The sequence below is a fragment of the Erpetoichthys calabaricus genome, chromosome 2, assembly GCF_900747795.2.
Source record: "Erpetoichthys calabaricus chromosome 2, fErpCal1.3, whole genome shotgun sequence".
NCBI lineage: Eukaryota > Metazoa > Chordata > Cladistia > Polypteriformes > Polypteridae > Erpetoichthys > Erpetoichthys calabaricus.
Window position 1 is genome coordinate 63,846,134 of NC_041395.2, and position 26,850 is coordinate 63,872,983.

Here is a 26,850-nt window from a genome sequence, read left to right on the forward strand (position 1 = left end):
AAAAAACTCCTAAATTCTTCTCATAAGTTGTACTCTCGATTTTCAGACCTCCCATTGTGTATTTAAACCTAACATTTTTACTTCCTATGTGTAATACTTTACATTTACTGACATTAAATTTCATCTGCCATAAATCTGCCCAAGCCTGTATGCTATCCAAGTCCCTTTGTAATGATTTAACGGATTCCAAAATATCTGTCAATCCACCTATCTTGGTATCATATGCAAACCCATCCAGTGTGCTACTTATATTCCTATCTAAATAATTTATATATATTAAAAATAGCAGCGGCCCTATCACTGACCCCTGTGGAACACCACTCTTAACGTCACCCAATTCTGATGAGTTTCCTCGCACCATTCCTGCGTCTGAGCCAATTCTGCACCCATCTACACACAACATCCTGATCTCCCACTTCTTTTAGTTTGATGCCCAACCTCTCATGTGGCATCTTATCAAATGCTTTCTGAAAGTCAAGATAAATAATATATGCTCCATTTTGATCATATGCTTTTGTTGCCTCCCCATAGAATTCCAGCATGTTAATAAAACACGACCTCCCTCTTCTGAACCCAGGCTAACTATTCAGAAAAACTCCTGTACTTGCCATGTGCTGCTCAATCTTACCCTTAATAATTCCTTCCATTAATTTTCCTGTGATGCATGTTAGGCTTACTGGCCTATAGTTGCTTGGATCTGACCGGTCACCCATTTTTATATAACGGGATAATATTTGCCATTTTCCAGTTCTTCGGAATCTCTCCAGTGTGCATTGACTTCCTAAAAATATTTCTCAAGGGTTTATATATGTACTCGCTAGCCTCCTTAAGAACTCGAGGGTAAATATTATCTTGTCCTGGTAATTTATTTGATTTCAGACAATTTAATCTGAGCAGTACTTTTCCCTATACAATTTCCAAATCCTTCAGTACCTCCTTATTACACCCATATACCACTTGGAGGTTATCCACTTCCTCACTTGTGAAGACCTCAGAAAAATGCAAGTTTAGAGCGTCTGCTATTTCACTGTCTGTATCTTTTAATTCCTCCTTTCTATTTCTGATGCACTTCATCTCCTCTACTTTAACTACTAAAATACTGAAAGAATCTCTAAAGGTCATCTTTTACCTTATCTGCTATATTCCTCTCCAACTGTCTTTTATCCTCCCTGATATCTTTCTTAATGGTTGCCCTCGTGTTCTCATATGCTCCACAATTAACTTTGGAGTTATTAGTCTTATGTGCCTTATAAAGCAGTTTTTTTCCTTTGCAACTTCTTTTTTAATTCTTTCAATTCTTCACTGTGGAGTTTTTTTTTTATTTCCTATTACTTCCAAATTTAGGTATGTGTCTGTCCTGCACTACATGTAAAACATTTTTAAACATGTTCCACTGCTCCTCGACTGTCTCCACACTTAAAAGCTTATCCCAATCTAACCTCCTTAGACTTTGTCGCATCTGGCTAAAATTTGCCCTACCCAAGTTATACTTAATATTTTAGTCTTTGCATCTGCACTCTTACAAAACACTGAGAAGTGTATTATATTATGGTCACTTGACCCTAGTGGTTCAATCACCTGTACACTCTCAATTCTATCTTGATTATTACTAAATCCAGATGAGCTTCACCCTGTGTTGGTGCTTTAACATGCAGTGTTAAAATACAGTCACTGATTATGTCTAACAATTCCTGCTCCTGTGCTCCACCATTTGCAAGGTTATTCCAGTTTATATTCAGATAATTAAAGTCACCCATGACTATAATATCCCCCTGTAAACTTGCCTTTTTAATATTACTAAAAAGATTTGTGTTGAAATTAATGTCTGCATTGGGTGGTTTATAACACACTCCTAAAATAAGGACTTTATCACTAATGCTTTGCAGGCGAAGCCACATGTCCTCACTAAGATGGGGCTTATCATTAAACTGAAGAGGACTTGCATTTAAATTCTGTTTGGCATAAACAGCAACCTCACGTCCTTTTCAGTTCTGTCTATCCTTCCGAAAAAAACATGTGTATCCCTCTATGTTACACTCATCCCCATCTTTGTTATTTAACCAGGTTTCCGTTATTGCTATAATATCATAATTATCCTCTGCTACATACAGTCCCAACTCATTTGCCTTATTTTAAATACTTCTAGCATTAAGGTAAGCTATTTTAATGTGTTACTCCTTCTACATGTAAATGTTGAGTTAGAATTTATGTAACTACGCATTTTTACTTCTACACCGTTGTTTGTTCCTCCATATATAGCTCTAAACCTGGACTGTCCTAAACTCCTGCACCCATATTCCCTAGTTTAAAAAATCCTCAACTAGCCCACTCATATGACTTCCCAATACATTGGTGCCTCTCGGGTTCAGATGTAACCCGTCGCAACAAAACAGGTCCCATCTGTTCCAAAAGGAGTCCAAATTTCCCATAAATATATACCCTTCTACCCTGCACCAAGATTTGAGCCATGCGTTAAGCCTTCTGATCTTCTCAATCTTACCTATACTGAAACATGGTAAGGGCAGAACTTCAGAGAAGACTACCTTGTCAGTTCTGCTCCTCAGCCTGGCATTTAACTCTTTGAATTTGGATTGCAGAACTGAAAGACAACCTTTATCTATATCATTTGTTCCAACATGGACAATGACAACTGGATCCAACCCTGCTCTGGACAAGAGCCTTTCCACCCTTCCAGTGAGGTCCCCTACCTGTGCACCTGGAAGGCAACACACTGTGCGAGACTCTCTGTCTCTGGAACAAACCTGCGCTTCAATTCCCCTAATGATTGAGTCCCCAACTATCAATACCCCTCTCTTTCTGGTAACTGGTTTTGAGTTGGCCCATTGGGGCTCCTCATGCCTTGCCTACCACCTCAGAATCATCAGAGATACCGTCCAGCTCTGCAAGGACCTGAAAACGGTTTGACACTTCTAATTCTGGGGTTGATGCCCCCAGACAGCGTGCACCCTTTACCTTATGCCTTGTGACTGTCACCCACCTATCTCTACCTGTCGAGTCTGAAATCTCCTCCCGTGCCACCTTAGGGGTGCACACTATCCCTCTAAAGGACACCTGACCAGGTACAGCAATTCTCTATTACAACGCAGTCCAGCCAACTCTTCCTCCAGTTTAGTGACCCTGAGCTCGAGGTGCTGGATCAGCTGGCATCTCCTGCAGATGCTCCTCCATGCCTCATTATTAAAATTGGATTTAGGATTACTAAAACTGCCTTAACTTCTTTTTTTATTTAAAATTAAATGATTTAACTTAAATGGTAAAACTAAAAAAATGAAACTAAAGAAAACAGATTATAGAACTGCTACAGCTATTTAACACATTGTTTCCCCTTCAGCTCCTGCACTATTCTCCCTCTCAACTGCTTGCTGTTTGTACTTCTATGAGGTTAACTTTACTTTTCTCTGTCTGTTCTTCTAACTTTGTGCTCCACTTATTCCTTACTTAAAAGCTCTCCACTAAGCACTGTTTGTATTCACCCGTATTAATGAACCCTTACACTGTCGCCCACTTAACTGTTCTACCTCTGGACCACTAAGATCTGTTCATCCATCCATCCATCCATCCATCCATCCATCCATCCATCCATCCATCCATCCATCCATCCATCCATCCATCCTCTTCCACTTATCCGAGGTTGGGTCGCGGGGGCAGCAGCTTGAGCAGAGATGCCCAGACTTCCCTCTCCCCAGCCACTTCTTCTAGCTCTTCCGGGAGAATCCCAAGGCGTTCCCAGGCCAGCCAAGAGACATAGTCCCTCCAGTGTGTCCTGGGTCTTCCCCGGGGTCTCCTCCCGGTTAGACGTGCCCGGAACACCTCACCAGGGAGGCGTCCAGGAGGCATCCTGATCAGATGCCCGAGCCACCTCATCTGACTCCTCTCGATGCGGAGGAGCAGCTGCTCTACTCTGAGCTCCTCCCGGATGACTGAGCTTCTCACCCTATCTTTAAGGGAAAGCCCAGACACCCTGCGGAGGAAACTCATTTCAGCCGCTTGTATTCGCGATCTCGTTCTTTCGGTCACTACCCATAGCTCATGACCATAGGTGAGGGTAGGAACATAGATCGACTGGTAAATTGAGAGCTTCGCCTTGCAGCTCAGCTCCTTTTTCACCACGACAGACCGATGCAGAGCCCGCATTACTGCGGATGCTGCACCGATCTGCCTGTCGATGTCATGTTCCATTCTTCCCTCACTCGTGAACAAGACCCTGAGATACTTGAACTCCTCCACTTGGGGCAGGATCTCGCTACCAACCCAGAAAGGGCACTCCACCCTTTCCCATCCCAGCCACTTCACACTCGGCTGCGAACCGATCCAGAGAGAGCTGAAGATCACGGCCTGATGAAGCAAACAGGACAACATTATCTGCAAAAAGCAGTGACCCAATCCTGAGTCCACCAAACCGGACCCCCTCAATGCCCTGGCTGCACCTAGAAATCCTGTCCATAAAAGTTATGAACAGAATCGGTGACAAAGGGCAGCCCTGGCGGAGTCCAACTCTCACTGGAAATGGGTTCGACTTACTGCCGGCAATGCGGACCAAGCTCTGGCATTGATTGTACAGGGACCGAACAGCCCTTATCAGGGGGTCCTTTACCCCATACTCTCAGAGTACCCACCACAGGATTCCCCGAGGGACACGGTCGAATGCCTTTTCCAAGTCCACAAAACTTAAAGAGGGGGACCACCACCCGGTCTGCCAATTCAGAGGCACTGTCCCTGATGTCCATGTGATGTTGCAGAGGCGTGTCAACCAAGACAGTCCTACAACATCCAGAGCCTTGAGGAACTCCGGGCGTATCTCATCCACCCCCGGGGCCCTGCCATCAAGGAGTTTTTTGACCACCTCGGTGACCTCAGTCCCAGAGATGGGGGAGACCACCTCTGAGTCCCCAGGCTCTGCTTCCTCATTGGAAAGCATGTTAGTGGGATTGAGGAGGTCTTCGAAGTACTCCCCCCACCGACCCACAACGTCCCGAGTCGAGGTCAGCAGCGCACCATCACCACCATATACAGTGTTGACGCTGCACTGCTTCCCCCTCCTGAGACACCGGACAATGGACCAGAATCTCCTCGAAGCCATCCGAAAGTCGTTCTCCATGGCCTCCACAAACTCCTCCCACGCCTGAGTTTTTGCCTCAGCAACCACCAAAGCCGCATTCCGCTTGGCCTGCCGGTACCTATCAGCTGCCTCCAGAGTCCCACAGGACAAAAGGGTCCTGTAGGACTCCTTCTTCAGCTTGACGGCATCCTTCACCGCCGGTGTCCACCAACGGGTTCAGGGATTGCCGCCACGACAGGCACCGACCACCTTACGGCCACAGCTCCGGTCAGCTGCCTCAACAATAGAGGCACGGAACATGGCCCATTCGGACTCAATGTCCCCCACCTCCCTCGGGATGTGGTCGAAGTTCTGCCGGAGGTGGGAGTTGAAGCTACTTCTGACAGGGGGCTCTGCAAGACGTTCCCAGCAGACCTTCACAACACGTTTGGGCCTACCAGGCCTGACCGGCATCCTCCCCCACCATCAAAGCCAACTCACCACCAGATGGTGATCAGTTGACAGCTCCGCCCCTCTCTTCACCCGAGTGTCCAAGACATGTGGCCGCAAGTCCGATGACACGACCACAAAGTCGATCATCGAACTGAGGCCTAGGGTGTACTGGTGCCAAGTGCACATATGAACACCCCTATGCTTGAACATGGTGTTCGTTATGGACAATCCGTGACGAGCACAGAAGTCCAATAACAAAACACCGCTCGGGTTCAGATCGGGGGGGCCATTCCTCCCAATCACGCCCTTCCAGGTCTCACTGTCATTGCCGACGTGAGCATTGAAGTCTCCCAGCAGAACGAGGGAGTCCCCAGAAGGTATGCCCTCTAGCACCCCCTCCAGGGACTCCAAAAAGGGTGGGTACTCCGAACTGCTGTTTGGTGCATACGCACAAACAACAGTTAGGACCCATCCCCCCACCCGAAGGCGGAGGGAGGCTACCCTCTCGTCTACCGGGGTAAACCCCAATGAACAGGCTCCAAGTCGGGGGGCAATAAGTATACCCACACCCGCTCGGCGCCTCTCACCGGGGGCAACTCCAGAGTGGTAGAAAGTCCAGCCCCTCTCAAGGAGATTGGTTCCAGAGTCCAAGCTGTGCGTCGAGGTGAGTCCGACTATATCTAGCCGGAACCTCTCAACCTCACGCACTAGCTCAGGCTCCTTCCCCTTCAGAGAGGTGACATTCCACGTCCCAAGAGCCAGCTTCTGTAGCCGAGAATCGGACCGCCAAGGTCCCCGCCTTCGGCCACCACCCAACTCACACTGCACCCAACCTCCTTGGCCCCTCTCATAGGTGGTGAGCCCATGGGAAAGGGGACCCACGTTGCCTCTTCGGGCTGTGCCCGGCCAAGCCCCATGGGTGCAGGCCCGGCCACCAGGCGCTCACCATCGAGCCCCACCTCCAGGCCTGGCTCCAGAGGGGGGCCCCGGTGACCCGCGTCCAGGCGAGGGAAAACGCCATCCAAAGTTTTCATTCATCATAGACGGTTTGAACCGCTCTTTGTCTCATCCCTCACCTAGGACCAGTTTGCCTTGGGTGGCCCTACCAGGGGCATAAAGACACGGACAACAGAGCTCCTAGGATCACTGGGACACGCAAATCCCTCCACCACGATAAGGTGGCGGTTAAAGGAATGGAAGATCTGTTCAATCTAAAATAAATAAATAAATAAATAAAACTTGTTTAGTGAATATCCGTTGCTAGTTAAATAGAACTTGCTTAGTGAATGTCTGCTGCTAGTTAATTAAGTTAATAATGATTAGCTCTTGACTGCTTCTTTAAACCAAATTAATGTAAATAGACACAAGTTCAGATATGAAAGTAAACTTTAGTGGGACATTAAAGTGTAATTTGGACTGGTGTGTATTCATCATATTGATTTAATAATAGTAATTCGGGGCATTAATTTTCAAAGCAGTTCTTGTTTTCCTAGCTTTTAACTGTATATGGTTTTGAATACCATCAGAAAAAAAACATTTTTAGCTAGATGAAAAGTCTCAAATGCACCAACTCTTTAAATTCATGGTCAAGAATAAAATAAACAAATATCTGATTGTTGTTACTTTTTAAATATTTCCTTATTTCATATGATATAAATTTGTCCAAATAATAGCAGAAGTGTTGAAGACTAGGCAGCACATACTACATTAAACATCAGGCCTTGTCCTAGATCTGAATATTCTAAGCATTCAGGGGAGGCTTTAGGAGAGATCCTGGGCAGTGACAAGAACTGTGATGCAAAATAAATATGGGAAAGTCACAGAACTAGTCCTGTGTGTAAAGTACACACATCTTTTGGGTACTTTTGACCACATGTTTGTTTAAGGATTTTAATCAAATGGCCTCTGATTACAAATTAATATGAAGGGTTGCTAAGGTCACCGTCCAGGGTCTGGCCTAATAATTACAAGAGTTATGAAAAAAGTATTCTTCAAAAAACATCCAAAAATAGGAAACAAAATAATAAAAAAAGTTCAGCCCTTGAGTTTGGAAAGTACTTCTTAATCTTCTGACATTTTCAGTGAAATAAAATGAGAAAAATTAAAAATGCATAACTAAATGACAGCGACTTTAGCTTTTCTAGAATTGATCTGAAACACAAATAACCAAATAATTGCATTTGTGCAAGTGTAAAAGTTAAATACAAAATAGTGAAAAAACATATTTTTTAATTAAAACTCTGAAGGATAAAGAAAAGAGTGATTTTGGCATTTATGAAGCAACTTTGCTCAAATCTTTCAAATTAAATAAATTAAGTGGATATCATTAACTTATTATTCACGGTACTTAATGGGATAAATTTAAAAATCTAGACTTAAACAGAACACTCAGACAGCCACTGCGAAATTTTTTGACAGCCCCAAATTTTTTTAAAAGGGGTTCTGCAAGGTGTCTTCTATGTTTGGATGTTGTATATTTTATTTACATGTAGAAAGCACTCTAGCGCAGGGGGAAAGATGAGGTGGTGGCATTGAAAGTTGTCTGTAATCATTGCTTTTACTTATTAAGAATAAACTCCACAAACGTAATTAAACACATCACAATGTAAGCTGAGAAAAATTGTATTAAAAATTGTATAACATTCATTGTTAACAGTGTTCAAGTGTGAAAATTGCTATATACAGATGTGCAACCAAAATCTTTCTTTATTTGTTTTGAACTAGGAGAAAATTCTTTATCATTACTTAAAAATTTTTGTTAACTTCATAAGGCAATCTGATGGTACCTGCTTGACCTCACAAAATTTACTAATTAAATGTTACAGCAAGAAATTAATGCATTCAACCTTACATGGACTACTAGTCCACCATAATAAAAGAATTCATTCCAACAGCTAATGCATCACAAACATCAACACTGCTTTTACAAATACCATACCAAATGGCATATAACAGAGACACATGCATTGCACAATGTGCTGCAGATGTTAACACTGAGGTCTACGTCGATTACATACATTTCAACCTGACAGACAGTTAACACAGCTACTATGATTACAAAATGATAGCATAGCTCTTCCAAAAAAGAATCAGAAAAAGCTTTTCTGTGTTCCTGCACTAGCCATCCAATGAGCCTAAGTTAATTAGAACAGACAAGAAAGGGTTGTACAGTTGCATAGTACTTCATTCAGTATTCCCAAAGATAAAAACATGCTGTGTTTATCACTGAAAAAACATGCACCTGCTGCCATCTACAGGAAGAGATGGATGAATATTAATGAAATAGCTGAGCCATTTAAAATGGCTTTTATGTTGAATACATCCTATATTTTAAAACCCTACAAGAATGTTTGTTAATTACATATATGAATACTCCAAAAATAATTTTATTTATTTTATTTTATTTTGATTGGTTCAAATTTTTCAATTATGTTTATTCATATAAAGAACAATTACGCTTATAAGATCAGCACTTTAGATTAGATTAGATAGAACTTCATTTGTCCCCAAGGGAAAATTTGTCTTTTTAAAGACGCTCTTTAAATAAATACATAAATAAGTAGACACACACACTTTGGTCTGAACACACACTAGATGACTATAAAGCAAGAAAATGAAAAAGAAAGAAAAGTTCTGACTTGGCTGTCACAGTCACAGTGAGACATTATGCAGATGTATCGCTGTTGGTATAATAGAGCCCCAGTAGCGTTTCTTGACATACTTCTGCTGAATAATTTGTTGTCTGAAAGTCTTCAGTGTTAGTGAGTCAGAGAGATGATGTGTAGCATTGTTCATAACGGCACTCAGTTTTGCTTTAATTATCTCTTTCGCTTCAACCTCCAGGAGGTCCAGAGTGCCCTTTTAATTAGCTTGTTGATTTGGTGGGCCTCTCTAGAAGTGATGTTACCAGCCCAGCACACCACAGCTTAGAAAATTGATAATTACAAATCAAAATTACAAGTATACTATAGTTTAACGAAAACACAAATTGCCAGTGAAGAAATTCTGACATTTGATTTGAATACATATTTCCATAAGTAAATCAAAGAACTTTTTATTGCTAGATTAAGGTAACTGGTTGGAAATGAGCTAACTAAATTATTTGTTCTTGCAATCTTCCTAACATCCCCCACTCCACTTATTTTCTGAACCTGGCCAAACACTACCCAATGAGCAAAGTACAATTGAGAAGCCAATTCTGGGCATATTTACTGTTTAATGCAAGGCAAGGTCTTGTATATAGTCACACTTACAGATACTGGGGCATTTCAGATTTGGAGATTCACCTAATCTGTAAGTTTTTGGTATGAAAAATAAAGACAGAGTCTTTGTTGAAAACACACATGGACATGGAAATATCATATAGAGTCTTCATCAACAATGGGCAGGCTGGGGAAATAAACTAATACCTCTGGAACTTTAAGACCACTGCACCCCCTCATAGCATCGCTTTGCAGCATTAAAAAAGCACTGTGGACACATGGTATAAAAATGCACCAATGCAACATATACTGAACTTTATGGCCACAAGTTTTTGGACTCCTGGCCATCATACCTATATGAGCGTGTTGGACACCCCACTCCAAAACTATGGGCATTAATATGGAGGTGCTCCCCTACCATGCTTTGCAGCTCTAACTGTCTGGAAAGGCTTTTCACAAGATTTGGGAGAGTGTCTGTGGGATTTTGTGCCTATTCAGCCAAGAAGAGCATTTCTGATCTCAGATACTGATATTGGAGGACTAGACCTGGCTCGCATTCAGCGTTCCAACTCATCCCAAAGATATTCAGTAAGTTTGAGGTCAGGGCCATCTTGAGGCCAGTTGAGTTCCTCCACATCTTTGTGGACCTGGCTTTGTGCACAGGGGCACAGTCATGCCGGAACAGAGAAGGACCTTCCGAAAACCGTTGCCACAAAGTTGGAACTGCACCATTGCCTAAAATGTCTTTGCAAGATGTGGTATTAACAGTAATCTTCACTGGAACCAAGAGAACACTGCTCAAGAGTCCAATGGCAGTATACTTTACACCACTCCAGCTAACGCCTGGCATTGTGCATAGTGCCCTTAGACTTGTATGTAACTGCTCAGGTATGGAAACCCATGAAGCGCCCAATGCAATTTTTGTAAATTTGGAATTTTGTTGTAAGTGATGTAACATAACGTAGGTGATTTTTACACGGTACCTACTTCAGCCCTGCTGTGTGAGTTTGTGTGGTGCACAACTTCGTGGTTAAGCTTTTGTTACTCCAAAAGGCTTCCACCTCACAATAATAGCACTTTCAGTTGACCCGGTCAGAGCTATGGCTGATCAGAAATTTCATGCACTGACTTGTGGCAAAGGTGGCATCCTATGACAGTGCAATGTTTAAAGTCACTGAGCACTTTAGTATGACCCATTCTACTGCCGATAAAGATTGGAGAGCTATGTGCTTGATTTAAACACCTGTTAACAGCGGTTGTGGGTGAAACTCCTGAACGTGATAATTTGGAGGGTTTCCCACGTAGTTTTGGCCATCTCTATATATATAAAATCCGTCTGTCTGTCCACTTTTCACGAGAGAACTACTTAACGGATTTAGATTGATTATTTTCTATAATTTGCTTGAACATTCCGGTTGATTTTGTGACCTCTCTCATTGCGCTAAGTATCATAGTTCGCTTTTGGTACCGATTTATTTGCACGAATGCGAGAGACAAGCAGCGGGCCGAGGGGAGGGGGGTGGGGCCCACCTCATTCACGCTCCAGCCTTGGAGTGTACCTTACATCCGCTTAGCTAGTGAACAAGAGAACTACTAAATGGATTTAGACTGGGTTTTTTCCTAGAATTTGCTTGGACATTCCGGTTGATTTTGTGACTTTTCTCATTGCTCTAAGAATCATAGTTCGCTTGCAGAAGTGATATATTCGCACTAATCCGAGATAAAGTTTGTGGGTCGAGGGGAGGGGGAAGCATGACATCAGGAGTGGGGAGCGTGGCAGGGCCCTCCTCGCTGACCTGTTTCACGTCTATGCAGGCGAAGCCGTGGGGGATGGCTAGTATAGTATATATAAAAAAGACACAGCATAAGAAAGACCATAAAAAGAACAAAGCACAACACTTAAGGATTCTTTTTAATCCTTTAGTGTGATCTTAATGTTTCCTGGAAATCAGTAAAGCAAGAAACACAAAGCAGCCAACCATCTCCATCAAAGAAAACCACTGTGCAATTCTCTCTAGAAGTTTGTCTATCCTGTGAGTTTTAGCTCACGGCCACCTCATTGGCAAATAAGCAATATCTTAAAGAGGGTTGCCACATCAGATCAAAAACCACTTCAACTTATAAAATTCGTAGGTATGAGCCCTACAACAAAAATTTACAGAAATAAGCCCTTTTCTCAAACTACCACCTAAATAGCAAAAACCAGAAAGTCAGTTTTCCCTGCTACCACATAAAAACTTGATTATAAGTGAGTATGTTAGAAACTGCTGAGATTTATGAGCCTTTTAGTTAGTAGAAAAAACAAAAAATTACCACACTGATGCTCCCCTAAATCTGTATCATCTTGACATAGCAGGATATCCAGAAATAAATGTAGGAAGCGTATTTTTTTATCCTTGTGACTGCTACAAGTGACTGATCATACACACTACTACAGATATGAAACTATTTAATTAAGCAGGGAATAACACACAAAGAGATGCAAGCACAATGATAAAGTACCATTTTAAATAACTAAAAAAACACAAGAGACTACTGTATGGACAGTTAGTGCTTGCTTTTTCACAAGTGCTGGAACAGATGTTGTATAGTTAAATTAATATTCATTATGTACAAGCTACAGAATTTTTAATGAAAAGCATTTTCACTGTATCCATTTGAAAAAAGTTTAATTTCAGCAATAGACTAGATACAATGAGCCAAAGAAGAATAATTAAAGTTTTAACAACTCTAAACTCACTTTAATGAATAATTACAATTTCCATTACTGGAAAAACTTTTTGAAGATGGTGACTTTGTTTAAAAATAAAGATAAACTTACCCACTAGTGACATCATCAGTCCTTAAATTTTTTCCAAGGACATCACCATCACTCATGTAGCCGGTAGCCTCCATGTTGATAGTTTCTAAATCCATGTCTTCTGCCTTGTCAGCCAAGTCAACACTGCAGATGTTACTGCTTCTCGATGCCAGCTGCCTCCTGAAGGGGGCAGAGTACATGTATCTTCCAGATTCACTGCTTATATAGCGACTTGCGTTCCCTCTTGGAGGGTACCCATTGCCCATTGAGGGGGCGTCTCCAGCTTGCAGGCGAGGGCTTGATTGGCCAAGTCTCCATGACAATGGTGTGGGTCTTGCCGTCAAGCTGAGGATGCTACGTCCACTGATCTCAGTTGTGACGCTACCATCAAATGTGGTTTCCAACGTGCTGTGAAAAATAGGAAAAAGCACAAATATCAAGCAAAGGATTGAAACTGGACTTCAAAATATGTTCCTCACAACTGTGTATTTCTGCATTTTAGGGTGCACATCTTCCATCTCTCCCTGTGCTATAATGTCAAGTCCTAGAGACTGAATACATCTGGATAGAAATACGTAGAAAAACACAGACCCCGTGAAAAATCAGATTGCCTTATGCTTTATGCACTTTCAGTGCAGTTAGAACACTGACAGTGTGTTCATAGCATACAAAAAGAAAGACATTTTTTAAGGCACTGTGTTGAACTGCCCCCATCTCACATTAATGTGTTGATCATAATCTTCAGAAATGGCAATGGTAGTCTTGTCATTATATAAAAACACAGCAAATATTAAAGAGACGCTCAAAACAGAAGTGATCAGCTCTAAGCTCATTCATGGGAAGACTGATTATCCGCATACAGCAGTAGGAGCGTAACTTATACCAAACAACATTTGTAAAACTAACACAACAGAGTGAATAAATAAATAAACGAATAAATAGATTTGCGTGTGTGTCCATAACTTCATTTTACTGCATTGTGATTTTGTCCTGTATTCTTATGAGCTTGGCTGCATTCTAAACTCATTCACTTTTTTAAGAGCCTTGTTGTTAATCTTGCTGCAGAAGGTACCCCTCCTTATTGAATGGTTCAAGGTAATAAACATTGATAAGAGGCTGCCAACTGAGTTATTTAAAATCTGTGTTTCAAGGAGCTTTAAATTTATTTACTACAAAGGTAATGTTGCTGGAAATGGGATTTATTGAAAAACTGTAGTAATCGGTAAATCATTTGCCTTTTGTGCAAAAATGCAATTTAGATGAATATAAGCAAGCAACACAATAAGTGCCATGGAAAACAAATTCTCTGTGAATGCTATGTTGGAATATGTTTTTCTTTGATGGAAGGTGACCAATTAGGGAATGAAACATTGTAATGTGCAGGATTCAAACAGGGAAGAGCCATATAATAAGCACAAACATCAGAGTGTGACGGAGTCAGCATTTTCAGAAATCAGAAATCATTGCCTGAAGAAGGGGCCTGAGTTGCCTCGAAAGGTTGCATATTGGAATCTCTTTAGTTAGCCAATAAAAGGTGTCACTTTGCTTGACTTCTCATTATATGCAAAGCTAAAAAATTCAAACATACTGTAGATTCATACTGGAGTCAAACATGCTTAACAGTTCGCAGTATCTAATGGTTTTTTCCCAAAAGACAAAAAAGCATGTATAGGATGCTGTTAGAAAATGCAACTGTTTTCTTTTATTTACTTTTTTGTTAAAGTTTAACACATTAAATTGATAAAAAAATAACTTTCCACATGATACTCACTGGAGAAGCCCAATAACTTTCATAACCAGAAAGAAAATATTGAGCCAGCAGCAATTCTCAACAGCTGCTTCTCTGCTTCATCTCACCTGTGTGTGATCTGTGTTCCCCGTAAGCTAGACATTGTTTCTTCCAAATTTTGCCGAAGGTCAGCAATATTTTTAACAGTGCGAAGGCGTCTGGTTTCTGGATCTTCACCTGAAATTGAAAAAAAGGCAAATAGAGCATCTTGTCGTAACCCATGCGTGGCAAGACTGTGATATCACTCTTGCATGTTTGTGGTGACCATTTATTTTTCACTAAGGGTTAGGCTGTATTTAAATTTCTAAGGTTTCATTATGTAATCCCACCTCTAACAAATAGATGTAAACTGTTCATAAGTAGCATTAACCAGTTAATTTAGGAGGTTCTGAGTAGTTCAGTTTGCTTTGGTTTGGATAGCACTCTTATTGGTATCATACTGACTTTCTATAAAGTATACTAGCTGATATACCCAGTGTTGCCCAGGTGGAAAATAAAGTGTTTTTTTTAATTGTTTGAGAAAAATATAATAAAAAAAATACAACTTTAAAAATAAAATAAATTAACAAATAATGAAGACTCACGAATGAGCTTGTCCTGCGGTCTTGTATGTATGTTATCATCCAGTTGACGCTCGGAACCTGCCAACTCTATTTAATTTCAAAAGCAACAGGGGCACTGCAGTGCTCAAACATAAAGATTGCTGGCAGTTACATACAGTTCACCTTCTGGTGGTCGTTCCGAGTGTCAACTGGATGATAACATGCATACAAAACTGCAAGATCACCCCCCACACTACCCAGAAGGGGGTGGGTTAGGGTTGATTTCACCCTACAGTATTTTTAGTCAACCATTGAGAAACATGTGTACCAAGTTTCATGAAAATCACTCCAGCCGTTTGGAAGTGATGCTGGAACATACATACTGTACATTCACACACACATACATTGACTTTTATATATACAGATTTATTATGTCATTAAATAAGAACTTATTTTTTTAATGAATTGACTATATTTTTATATTTATCCATTTAAAACATATTAAAATAATTTTAAATGTAAATGTCAAAAGGACAGTTGTACATTTAGCTTTTAGGCAGCTGGGTTGTATATACTGCAGTACAGGTGAACTAACAAATACATAAAAAATAAATAGCTACATTTGGAAAAAAAATTAAATTTGTTTAACAGGCATACGGAAAATGTATGGAAAACAGTGACAGGTAGAAAATGTGTTTAGTAACTTTTTTAAAATTAGACTACCAGGTTATGAAAAAATTCTTTTAAAGGATGTGTGCTCTATAGACGCTGTAATACTCCCTTTACCACAAATACTTCAGCAATGGCTTCTTCATCTCCTTTAAAATTAGCAGCAGCAGGAGGAGTTATTGTGGCTTCAGGACCACTCATTGTTTTAAAGAAATTTCTGATTAACTAAACAAATAGTGAAAATTTGTATTTCTAAGCTTTTGTCTGGCAGATCATAATATTGACTTGCATCGACCAATGATCCTGTAAGCATGAGTATCATTCAGCAGCCAAAAGCTAAACAGTATCTATCATCTCCCTGAGAAGTGTCAACTGATTCAACCAGAAACATAGTTATGAGTCACAGACCCCTTTAACACTTATAATCCAAGCCCTGGACCATTTCAAATGTTTAGCTCCTTATAAAAAGAATAATCCACACAGAAATTATAATATTTGTATTTATTACTTATCCTAGGTTGTTTGTAGCAATTACTGAGAGTAATTTTTAATGTCATGTTTTTATTGGAAAAGGAGATTACGATACAACAGAATTCAATGTTTGATAGCAAACAATATTAAAATGTCCATGGAAAAAAATGTCAAGTTACTCAGGTTGCACATTCCACGCGTCAGTTATGCATTTTATGCTCACAATGTCTAATGTGCATGCATTTTTTGCTAAAATACTGCTAAATAAATACTTCCAGAAAGTCATCACAGTGCAGAAACAGGAAGTGCACTCAAATGATTTTGAGCTTTTGAAATGAAGACCTGCCTCTGCATCTCATCAATTGGTCAAGAGTCCTGTCTTCAATTCAAACCCAAAGACACAGCTGCACTGGACGATGTGACAAGAAAATCACAATATACCTCTACACTGTAGGACATGTCCTACTTTGAAGCAGTAAAGATGGTCAAACCACTTCAATTCTATATGGAGAATGTTGCATGGGGCCCATAGGAAGTGTGGCCAAGTGAAAAGGGTCTATTTAAAAGTGCACTTAATAATATCTACTCCTACCAGTTTTTCCCAGATATGCTGCTTGTCTGTAATTTGTTCTGGAGCATACTGTCTTCAACTTATTTTTAAACATCTTTCACCATTTTGACCTTTCACACCCTATTTGGTAATTGGTAATTTACCTGGCATACTGAAGGATGGTTTGTATTTGATCAAGTGAAACAGACAGATACATTTTTGGGAGCGTGCTTTAACAAAAAAAGAATACTTTCATTTGAAGGTGGGACGGTGTCCCTGCATTTCATTCACCTATTGATAGGTTTAAAAAATAGAATGTATTATTTAATTGAAGCTTTTCGTCTGGACTTTCTAGCATCCTAGGAAAGGGAACATCTTAAACCAGTGCCATCTCCTGTTACAGATTGCTGATGAAAGCTATCCCCCGTGGTGCCTGAAAGACGGCTACATTTTTGCCACAGCCTGAATGGTCTGACCTGCAAAGGTTTTCCTTTTTTAATACTGTTTATATAGCAAACACTAAAACCAGCTCAGGGGCCAGCTTGTTAAAGGAGCTTAGGAACTATAAAAAAATAGACATTACGACCTCACACAATCATCTTTTACATCCAAATGACTTTCCTTTTCACCAAGATTAGCCTCTATTTCAAGACAAATGTAGTATTCCATTCTTCACTGGGATCAAATTAGCTGGGCTGAAGCTAAAGTCTATAAACAAATCTATTCAAGAAGCATTCATTTTAATCAATAAGTGGTCCTTCTGTCAGTGGAGCATGTAACAACTACTAAATGCAAGAAAAGAGCAAAAATTAGATGTTAGGCCATTAGTAAGGGCTGTAGCAAAAGTATAAAAGCTAAGATGATTTAAAAATATAGATCAATCTGATTAATGAAAGTTAAAATACATTAGCAACTCCTGTAGAAAGACTTGTACAGCCTAGCAGTACATATAAAATAAACTGAACTGCCATTTCTACTCCTATTTGCTTTAATTTAATTAAATAGACAAGGCGAGGAAAAGCCAAAATCAGAATGAGCACATACATACAGTCTACACTTAGCTGATATGACAACATCAAAAAAGGAAATACAAACGTGATTTCACTGCTTTGTTAATGAATAGAGGGTTTATTCAAGATGGGCAGATTAAGTTAGCTGACAGGTTTATTTGGTACTTGTGCACCTTCAGCAGTATCTCTTTGAATTATTGTGGCTAAAAGAGTGAAGTATATGAGTACTAATAATGAATGTCTTTTTAGATAGTGTAAAAGGCGCTATATAGGTGCCTGACCCAACACAGACTCACACCGGAGGCACTTATAAAAACCAAAAAGTTTTATTTTTCTTCACCTGTGGGGCATGTCTTCCCCGTGATCCCCACAGGCACAACACAGTCCCCAGTACAGCAAACAAATACAAAAACACACTCTTCTTTGGCACCACCACTCCTCCTCCAAGCTTCGTCCTCCTCCTCCCGACTCTGGCCCCTGAGTGGTGGCTGCTGGCCACTTTTATAGTCCATCCAGAAGTGCTCCAGGTGGTTGACTGCCAAGTTCCGGCTGCACTTCCAGGTGTGGCAAATATACTGCTCATATGGGCTCAGGAGTCCCAGCTGCAGCACCCCCTGGTGGCGCCTGCGGAACCCAACAGGGCTGCACCCAACTCCAATTCCCATGGAGCCCTGCGGGAAACCGAGGCACCGCTCCAAGCCAGGGGGGCGGCCATCTAGCGTCCAGGGGGAGGTACTGCACAGTCCATGGCTGCTCGCCCTGAACATATAATGAAGGGGCGTTTTATTTTGGGCGGCACGGTGGCGCAGTGGGTAGCACTGCTGCCTCACAGTTAGGAGACCCGGGTTCACTTCCCAGGTCCTCCCTGCGTGGAGTTTGCATGTTCTCCCCATGTCTGCATGGGTTTCCTCTGGGTGCTCTGGTTTCCTCCGACTGTCCAAAGAAATGCAGGTTAGGTGCATTGGCGATTCTAAATTGTCCCTAGTGGGTGTGTGTGTGTGCCCTGCGGTGGGCTGGCGCCCTGCCCAAGGTTTGGTTCCTGCCTTGCGCCCTGTGTTGGCTGGGATTGGCTCCAGCAGACCCCCATGACCCTGTAGTTAGGATAAAGCGGGTTGAATAATGGATGGATGTTTTATTTTGCAAATGTTTTCTGTACTTCAGATTTCTTTTAGATAATACATAAAAAGTTAATGTTTTATTTTCCATATGCCTTTAGTATTTTGGATTTTATTTGTACTTGACCTCTTAATGACAAGTGCAAGAGAAAGTAAAGAAAAAATTGGTACCATGCAAAAAAGATAAAAGGTGCAGTCACACAATATAACCAACTCTTTACAAAAGTAATGCATCCATCATCTCCTGAGTCTGCCAAATTGAGGATCGCTTTGGAAAATAAATGCAACTTGCCACAATGAACATGTAAAATATTAAACACCACAAAATGATTTTACATTTGGTTCTGTGCTTGGTTTTGTGCACAAAATTGAACGACATTCTGTCTTGTTTCACCTTCTTTGTAAGACTGCAAGAGCTATTGAGGAAAATTACTGTATCAAAGGAGTATTGTCCTACTTAATTATCTTCAAAATTGCATTGTGAATATGCTAACTGCGTTATAAAGAATTCTTTTAGCGAATCTGTTAAATTGGTATGACACTGAAATCACGTTAAACCAAGTTCACTTTATATTAACTGTTACGGAATTAGTATTAAATCTTGTTATAGTGTGAACATTCTGCGCTTTGATATGCAGATTACAATTAATAACACTGTATACGATTGCTCATTTGCTTAATAGTCGATGTTGTTGACTTAATGTAAACACTTTTACCTGGAAGTGCAAGATACAAATACAGCTTTATTTAATTATGAACTGTAAAATTGTTCTTAAGAACCACTTGTAAACCATGTGGGATTTGTTAGTGAAATGTTTAACTATAAGGCATATGGACACGCTTGCGCAAAAAAAGGCTAGTATAACAATGGGATATGATGACTACAAGTTGGCCTTTGTTTCTGGATTCAAGTCACAGCAAAAAGACAAGGGAGGAATCTAGCCATACTAATTAAAGTACTATTTACAGCTATATGCCTGGGTATGATCTTGTTTTTATGTAAGATCATGGCAAAATGTATAAATTATTGCTAACTTTGTACTTTCATGCTGCAAAGTCAAAATGGATTTGCATTGCTCACGCATGACCAATATCCATAAGGTCTACAATCACCCTTTATGTTGCACAAGGTTTTATTATCATCATATCATTCTTTGTAATGTTACATTCAGAGAAGAGAATGTGCACAACAGCATGAGAGAAATTCAGTTTATTTTTAGAAAGTGCTTTTTGTCTTATAAAGTCAATCTGATATAGACTAATACGAATATAGCATAATTAAAATAAAACATGAAAATATACTGAATAAACCTAATACATAGTTGACCATGGATAGAGTATGTACATATTATTTACAGTATAAAACATAGCAAATCTACAGCAGAAAACAAAAAAAACCAGAGCCAGGGACTAAAGCTACTAACACTATGTCAACATGTAACCTGGAGAAATTGCCAGAACAATTAGCCGTTTCCTGAAAACATGACAAGTCCACCTCACAAAGGTTAAAGGTTATGGGAAAGGCAACAGAAAGGCTCCTACAGATACAACACTAATTACAGTAAAATGCTTTTAGCACAGCCTGGTGTTTGAATTGTCTTTTGAATCACTTTTATGAACCATCAGTCCATTTCCTTAACCTACTTTTTACATTGCAGGATTATGGCAGTGTGATGAAACCTAGTACTGGGTGCAAGGAACTAAACCTGGACTGGGCACAATAACAGAACACACTCTAAAACACGGGATTTGCTCACAATCAGAAATCAACCTAGCCAGCGTGTCTTTGTGACAGAGAAGGAATTCCTTCAGGGGGGACAGAAAAAACAACACAACTTGGGATGAATATGTAAACCCCACACTGGCGGTAAATTAGTTTCTAAAGGAACCGTAGAATTTGAAGTTAATAGAAGTTGACATTATTCATTCCTTATTTCAACATAACATCATATTCTCACACCTGCTTAATCCATCTAAGGGTTATGATAACTAAAGCCTATTCCAGGCAACACTGGGCACACGGCAGGACTCAGCCATGGATGGGCCACTAGTTCATCACAGAGCCTGCTCACACACACTCCCTCAGTCACAGTTGTGTGTGAGAAACAGACTGGGCTAGCCAGAGATGAGCCCACACACACAGACGTGGGATGCACATGCAAACTCCACAAATACAACAACCAGGAAAGATTATTATTATCACTCTCCACATCATCTTTTATAGCAAACATGATAACATTAAAAAAAGCATTTTATATTGTAATTTATAATATAATAAGTTGCATGTACTGTATATAATAGCAGAAGGTGAAAGAAAATGAACAGCACTCGAAAGAATACCATAAGATACTTGAAGTGCCAAACATTTCACGACATCTCTTTCAGAATTCAGTTTTGAATGACAGCAGCTTAAAAAATGGATCAAGTTAAACAAAGCTGAATGAACTTTTTCAGAGAAGAGTGAAGTAAAACTTGAGGATTCTAAGTTTATCGCTTCCTAAATTCACAGTTATCAATCTGCAACATTCATTTTCAAACTCACTTAAAAGGAGTATGTTCCTGATTAAGCTGGAGAATATCCCAGAATGCATCGGGAGAAAGGCAGGAACAGCCTCTGGACAGGACACCAGTCCATCGCAAGGTGAACACACACACACACACACACACACACACACGCACATGCACACACAAACACACACTGAGGCCAATTCAGCAAAGACAGTTCACCTAAGTTGCATGTCTTTGGACTGTGGGAGAAAACTGCAGGACCCAAAGGAAATCCACATGGACATGGGGAGCACATGCAAACTCTACGCAGGGAGGACCTGGGACACAAACCCTAGTCTCCTCATTGCAAGGCAGCAGTGCTAACACTGGGCCCCTGTGGTTCACAATTATTTTTGTACAGAATACTGTTAATAACCAAAAAAAAAAAAAAGTCAACAATTACCCAGCAGCATTCAATCTTTGAACACAGTCTTCTGCACTTTAAGTTAAAGAGGCATGTTAAATTACAACGTGTTCAACGATTGTTATGACTTAAGTATTCCAACAGCAAAAAATATTTTTAATAATTTGTCAGAAACTGCCTGCGAAATGTATATGTGTAGTTAAAGCAAGAGCAGAGTCAGCCCTTAAATTTCCTAACATTCAGAGACACACCAATGATTGAAAAGAGGCCACTCACTTCAAGCAAATGATAAATAAAGGAAAGGAGTACAGCAAGAATTTAAACAGTGCAAATCTATAAACATATAAGAAATACTGATTTAGTCTTAGATCGTAAAAACTCTGACCACTTGCCCTGTGTGAGTTTTAGTAAAGGCCACACACATCTAACACTTAGTTAATCTGCCAGATTTAATCCATCAAGTTACAAAGGCCTATATTTATTACTGCACCACCCAAGGCTTTCTGTGCCAGAAAAAGGGCTTTCTTTCTACAGCCCTTAGTGCAAAGCTGAAAGGGAGAATTACTGTATAAAATCTCTAAATATACCTTTTTCAGTAAAAGATTTTTCTGCAAAACAGTAGGTAAGTTAAATATATTAAAGAGTAAATAAATGTATGTCTACCTGTAAGGTCTTCAGAGCACATCTGTCCTGTTTTACTAAAGACAGCTGGATCCACATTGCTTCCTCCGGACCCAGAGTCTGTCACTGCACTCCCATCAACATCTGCTTGTGACCTAAAAAGCAAACAGTAAATGAGAGAGAAGCAGGCAAACAACTCACACCAGCTATGTGTGCTGAGATTCATATTCTATCGAGAAGCTGACTGATTTTACATTATTCATTAGCTTCTTGTCAAGCAGTGTCCTGAGAAAAGAATGAGTCACTGAACCATTAAAACACACATGCAGACACGAATGGAGTAAAACTGCTTCTGGCTTTATGCGCTACAACTTTCAGACTGAAGTAACTAGATCTTCCTCAATGAATATTATAAACTGAAGATCTATAGTAGGTAAATGAGCAGTTGGTGTAGTTTATTTAGCAATTGGGAAAGAATCTGTATTAAAAATGCACATAGAGAATGGATACAGTATCATAGTATCAAAAAATCAGAAGATGGGGGCATGGCCATTGAAAGGGAGCTCTCACTGTTGTCCCCTAGAGTAAGCAGTGTGTGAGTGTAGCTGTTGGGCAGTAACGAGAACGCTACTCCACAGGAATGAGAACATTGTAGATCTGTGTGTTAGAAGAGGGGAAAATGGGGTAGTCGCTTCTGACAACAGACTGGCCTGCTATTATTTATTCCAGTGCGTTTTTCTCTGTTAGTTTTATTTATTTATTTTTAAAATAAAATCAATATATTATTTATTTCTTGTATTCTGGTATCACTTTTATCTTATGAGTATTCAAGGGGTGCTGGTCTGAATCATTATGCACAAGCAGCAAAAATACATGTACAGTACATAAATCAATGGTCTCTGGGACTCACTGTGGGTTCTGGTTTTCTTTGTAAAACTAATTTCTTAACCAATAGCTAATTTATGATGTTAACAGCTTGTATCATTTAATTTGACAGGTTTTTCCTACACTCATCATTTGATTATTAGCTGATGGCTGTTAAAGTAAAAAGGACATAATTAAGGGTGTGGATTCCTAAACAGTAATAAACTGAAATGATCTCTGCAAGAAAATGTAGAGATAGAATGAATGACTGTATATTGAAGGCAAAGAAGTGAAAAAACAGTACTACTAGTAATTTCTGAGATAAAAGAATGAACAACTTTAAAAAATATACAATTCATTAACAAAAACTGTTGCATGAGGGCTCCTTGTTAAGGTACCAACCCATCAGACTTCCAATACCTGGGTCTAAACCCCATTAAGGTGAAAATGAGATGTTCTGGGATTTTCTACTCGTGCTTCTTTTTTTCTTCTTAATCTGAAAGATGTGCATGTTAAGTTAATAGTGATGCCAGAGTACCCATGAATGTGTCCTGCAGTGGTTTGATCGCCTGTCCTGAGCTGGCTTCCATTTTGAAATCAATGCTGCTGACATAGGCTCCAGCTCCCTGAAACCATGAAAATGGATGGATGGATAGAATGTCTTTCGATTATTTAAAATTTAATTATCAGTCTTAATGAAAAACAGCAGGCAAATTTGTTTAGGGGAAACAATCACTAACATTAATTTGTATATGAATTTGTTTGAAATGTACCGCCATAACAAATGACAGTCCCAAAAAATTGGCTAAAACCTCTAAATGATGGGAATAAGTACATTTAAAACCAACACAGAAGTGAAATAGGAAAAAGTGAAAGCTTTTCTCTGCTTTTTACTTAAATGTTTTGCATAATGACCTTTAGTTTAAGTCACGTTCAGGGTTGCGGAACTTGTTTCAGTGTTCTGGGGGCAGAATCTATGGCCACCTGTTGAACTATAGCAGCAATTATCTAAATTTAATTCTCTTCTGTCATTTCCCCACTGTATGACTTGATGTGGGAACAGATTATGAAATGGCTCTCCTGAGAGTCACTCAGCCATCCGATTGAGCAAGATTACACAGCTCCATACAGTGAAAAGTTCACAGGGATATCAACTCTGAAGTAAAAAGACACTTTTTTTACTCTCAGATGTAATGCTCCCAAGTGCACATCAGATCCACTCACCACTTCCATAAACCCACTCCTTCAGTTTCTACAGTTCCCTCCTTCAACTAAAACATAAACCAAAAAAATACCCCAGATTGCATATCTTAACACTGTTAGCACTCCAGCTGCTGTAACCTCTAAGACTGACCATGAACTGTTTTACAGGACCTCAAATCCTTGAGTGCAGAATGACTAAGAGGTTTGCTGCCACTCGGTTTTACAGGTTTTTCTGGGGTAGCATGAATTACATGAATTAGTAGGGTCTCCCCTGGCTCCACTGTACATAAGCAGATGGACAAGCAATGAATGATGAGGTGAAATTGTGTTCTCAATTATCAAGAAGGAGATGACACATAATACAAGATACACTATCTTTTATGTGAGGCTCGATGGTGTTTAGGGCATGAAAATTCTGATGGGCCAAATATTAATTTTCCTCTATGTGCGCAAAATTCCCTAACATTAGCATTAACTCACCTGACTAATGATACCTGACCCTCTTTTGCTAATGACTAGTGAGATATTCAAGTTTATGCACTGTTTGCATCAGTAAAAATCAGTCAAATGATGGGATGCTGGTGCCAGATCTGTCTCGAATGGCATCAGATCCTTGAGTACCCTCTTTCATCGTTAACATCTGACAAAATGCAGTAGTACTATTTACAAAGCTAAGTTAGCTGAGAGCTTCACAACCAACTGCTGCCCAGGAAACCCTATTGGATATGAACTGTCCAAACTGAAACACTGCAGCAACACCTCAAGTTTAAAAATAAACAGCTTTGAGGTGAAAAAAAGAACAGGCCACAATAACATGGAAAGAACACACCGATTACACAAACTGCATAACTAAAACACAAGACTCTGGGGCTGTCTGGTGGTAGCGATAATCTCTGTGGGGCCAGATATTTACTGGAGAGGGCAAGGCTGGCAAACAAATAAAAAAAAAAAACATTTTTTAAATGCCCATTCTTTCAGTACCAGGACTATGTGCTTCTTTGAAAGAGGGGCATCATACTGCTAGCTTCTTTTTTTTTTTGCAAAATGGAAAGAGCACACATAAGACTTTCTTGGTGGCCTTATCAAACTGTATGTGGTCCTCCTGAGAGGTAGGCGAAGATCAAGATGAGAGACATTTCCACTCTAGTCAGAGTTATGTCGTTTTGTCTTGCGTTTAATACATTCCTGAAATTGATCAGCTTTTTTTTTTTTAAATAAGCTCTTTGCTGGCTTACATTACATAACCTTCACTGGGAAACAAGAACAGGAAAGTTCAGGTTACCCATGAGCACAGTGCAGCCTATTACTTATTTTGCACAACACCTGGTGGAGCTCACACTGAATGCAGAGAAGCCACCAGTGAGACTTTGAATTAGAGCATTGGCATGGCAGGGCCATCTATATCAAGGTAAATAGATGTAATATAACGGGTCAGGTTTGAAATGGGGATAAACTTTAGTAAACTGAGACACGTACAGTAGTTTACAACCTTTACGAAGTGTCCAGAAGAGATAATGTGACAGCTTAGTTATTAGCTAGACAAATGAGCTTGATGGACTGAATGTTCTTTTCTCGTTTGTCAAATGTCTTATATTCTTATGTAAATCTTCTTGGGTCAATGTTTATTTTATTTAAAAATGTTAATTTCCAAAAAATGCCAAACAAAAAAAATAATTACAAAAATGAAGAAGCACCTCATCTTTTATGACATTTAACTTTACACCCAGTAAAGAACTCAAGCACAACTGACATTAGCTGTTAATGCAAATTCTATGACTTGCAGCTGAAACATGATCAATTAACTAGTGAATCCACGGAGAGTTCCTCTAATGATGCACCATTACACAGAACAGTACCACTCACAGTGTGACCTGTGATGTTCCAGTCATTTATCTTCCTCTCCCTTTTCAGTTCTTGGAGATTAACATTAAGCCAAGCAGCACATGTTAGCACACGGTAATATTTGCATGAAGCACATATCGTTAAAAATATCAGTATCTGGTAAGATATGACTGGCAGTGATGTATGTGTGGGTTTTTTCTCAGTGATTTTTACACCTTATGTATATAACAAAATGTACTGTTTTGTCAGCTATCACCATGAATTGAACGACATCCAGTGTTATTTTCAATCTTTTCGTGATATACAAAACAGATTTATCATGCAGTAGACTTGTAATTCTAAAGTGGTATTTGGGAAGGTCGAGAGGGAATTTCAGAGCTCATTAACCATACAGTTTAGCAGCTAGCACTCTCATTAGATTGCTGAAAAAGTAACCTTTAAAAAGAAAAAGATGCTAAGAAATCAGATGCTGATCATTTCTGACAGGGTGACAGAACAAAATGCTTTATGCTATCACAGATGAAATGTTTTAATAAAGCCCCGGGAACAAATATGGTATTGGAAAGAAAAAAGATCCAACATCAAAACATTTCTAAACCAATTAGAATCATAATAGAGTACAACTGAAAAAAAATATTGGGAGTCCTTTCCTGTAAAGTACATTATGTTTTTACCTTTTTGTGTGAATAGAAGGGCCAAAACAGAAATGAGAAGCATAAAACTGTTGATTATCTTGCTGATATATCACA

At 39.8% G+C, this 26,850-nt stretch overlaps 1 protein-coding gene across 6 annotated transcripts in view; it reads right to left on the reverse strand.

Moving 5' to 3' along the window:
* Positions 1-26,850, reverse strand: part of nav2a (neuron navigator 2a) — a 327,423-nt gene that overhangs the window by 162,726 nt on the left and 137,847 nt on the right. For all 6 annotated transcript variants that reach the window (XM_051923293.1, XM_051923294.1, XM_051923292.1 and 3 more), the window contains 3 exons: positions 22,235-22,347; positions 14,372-14,480; positions 12,536-12,922 (listed from right to left, as the gene is read on the reverse strand). In XM_051923293.1, coding sequence (XP_051779253.1) covers positions 12,536-12,922; positions 14,372-14,480; positions 22,235-22,347 — 609 coding nt within the window. The remainder of the gene's footprint in view (positions 1-12,535; positions 12,923-14,371; positions 14,481-22,234; positions 22,348-26,850) is intronic.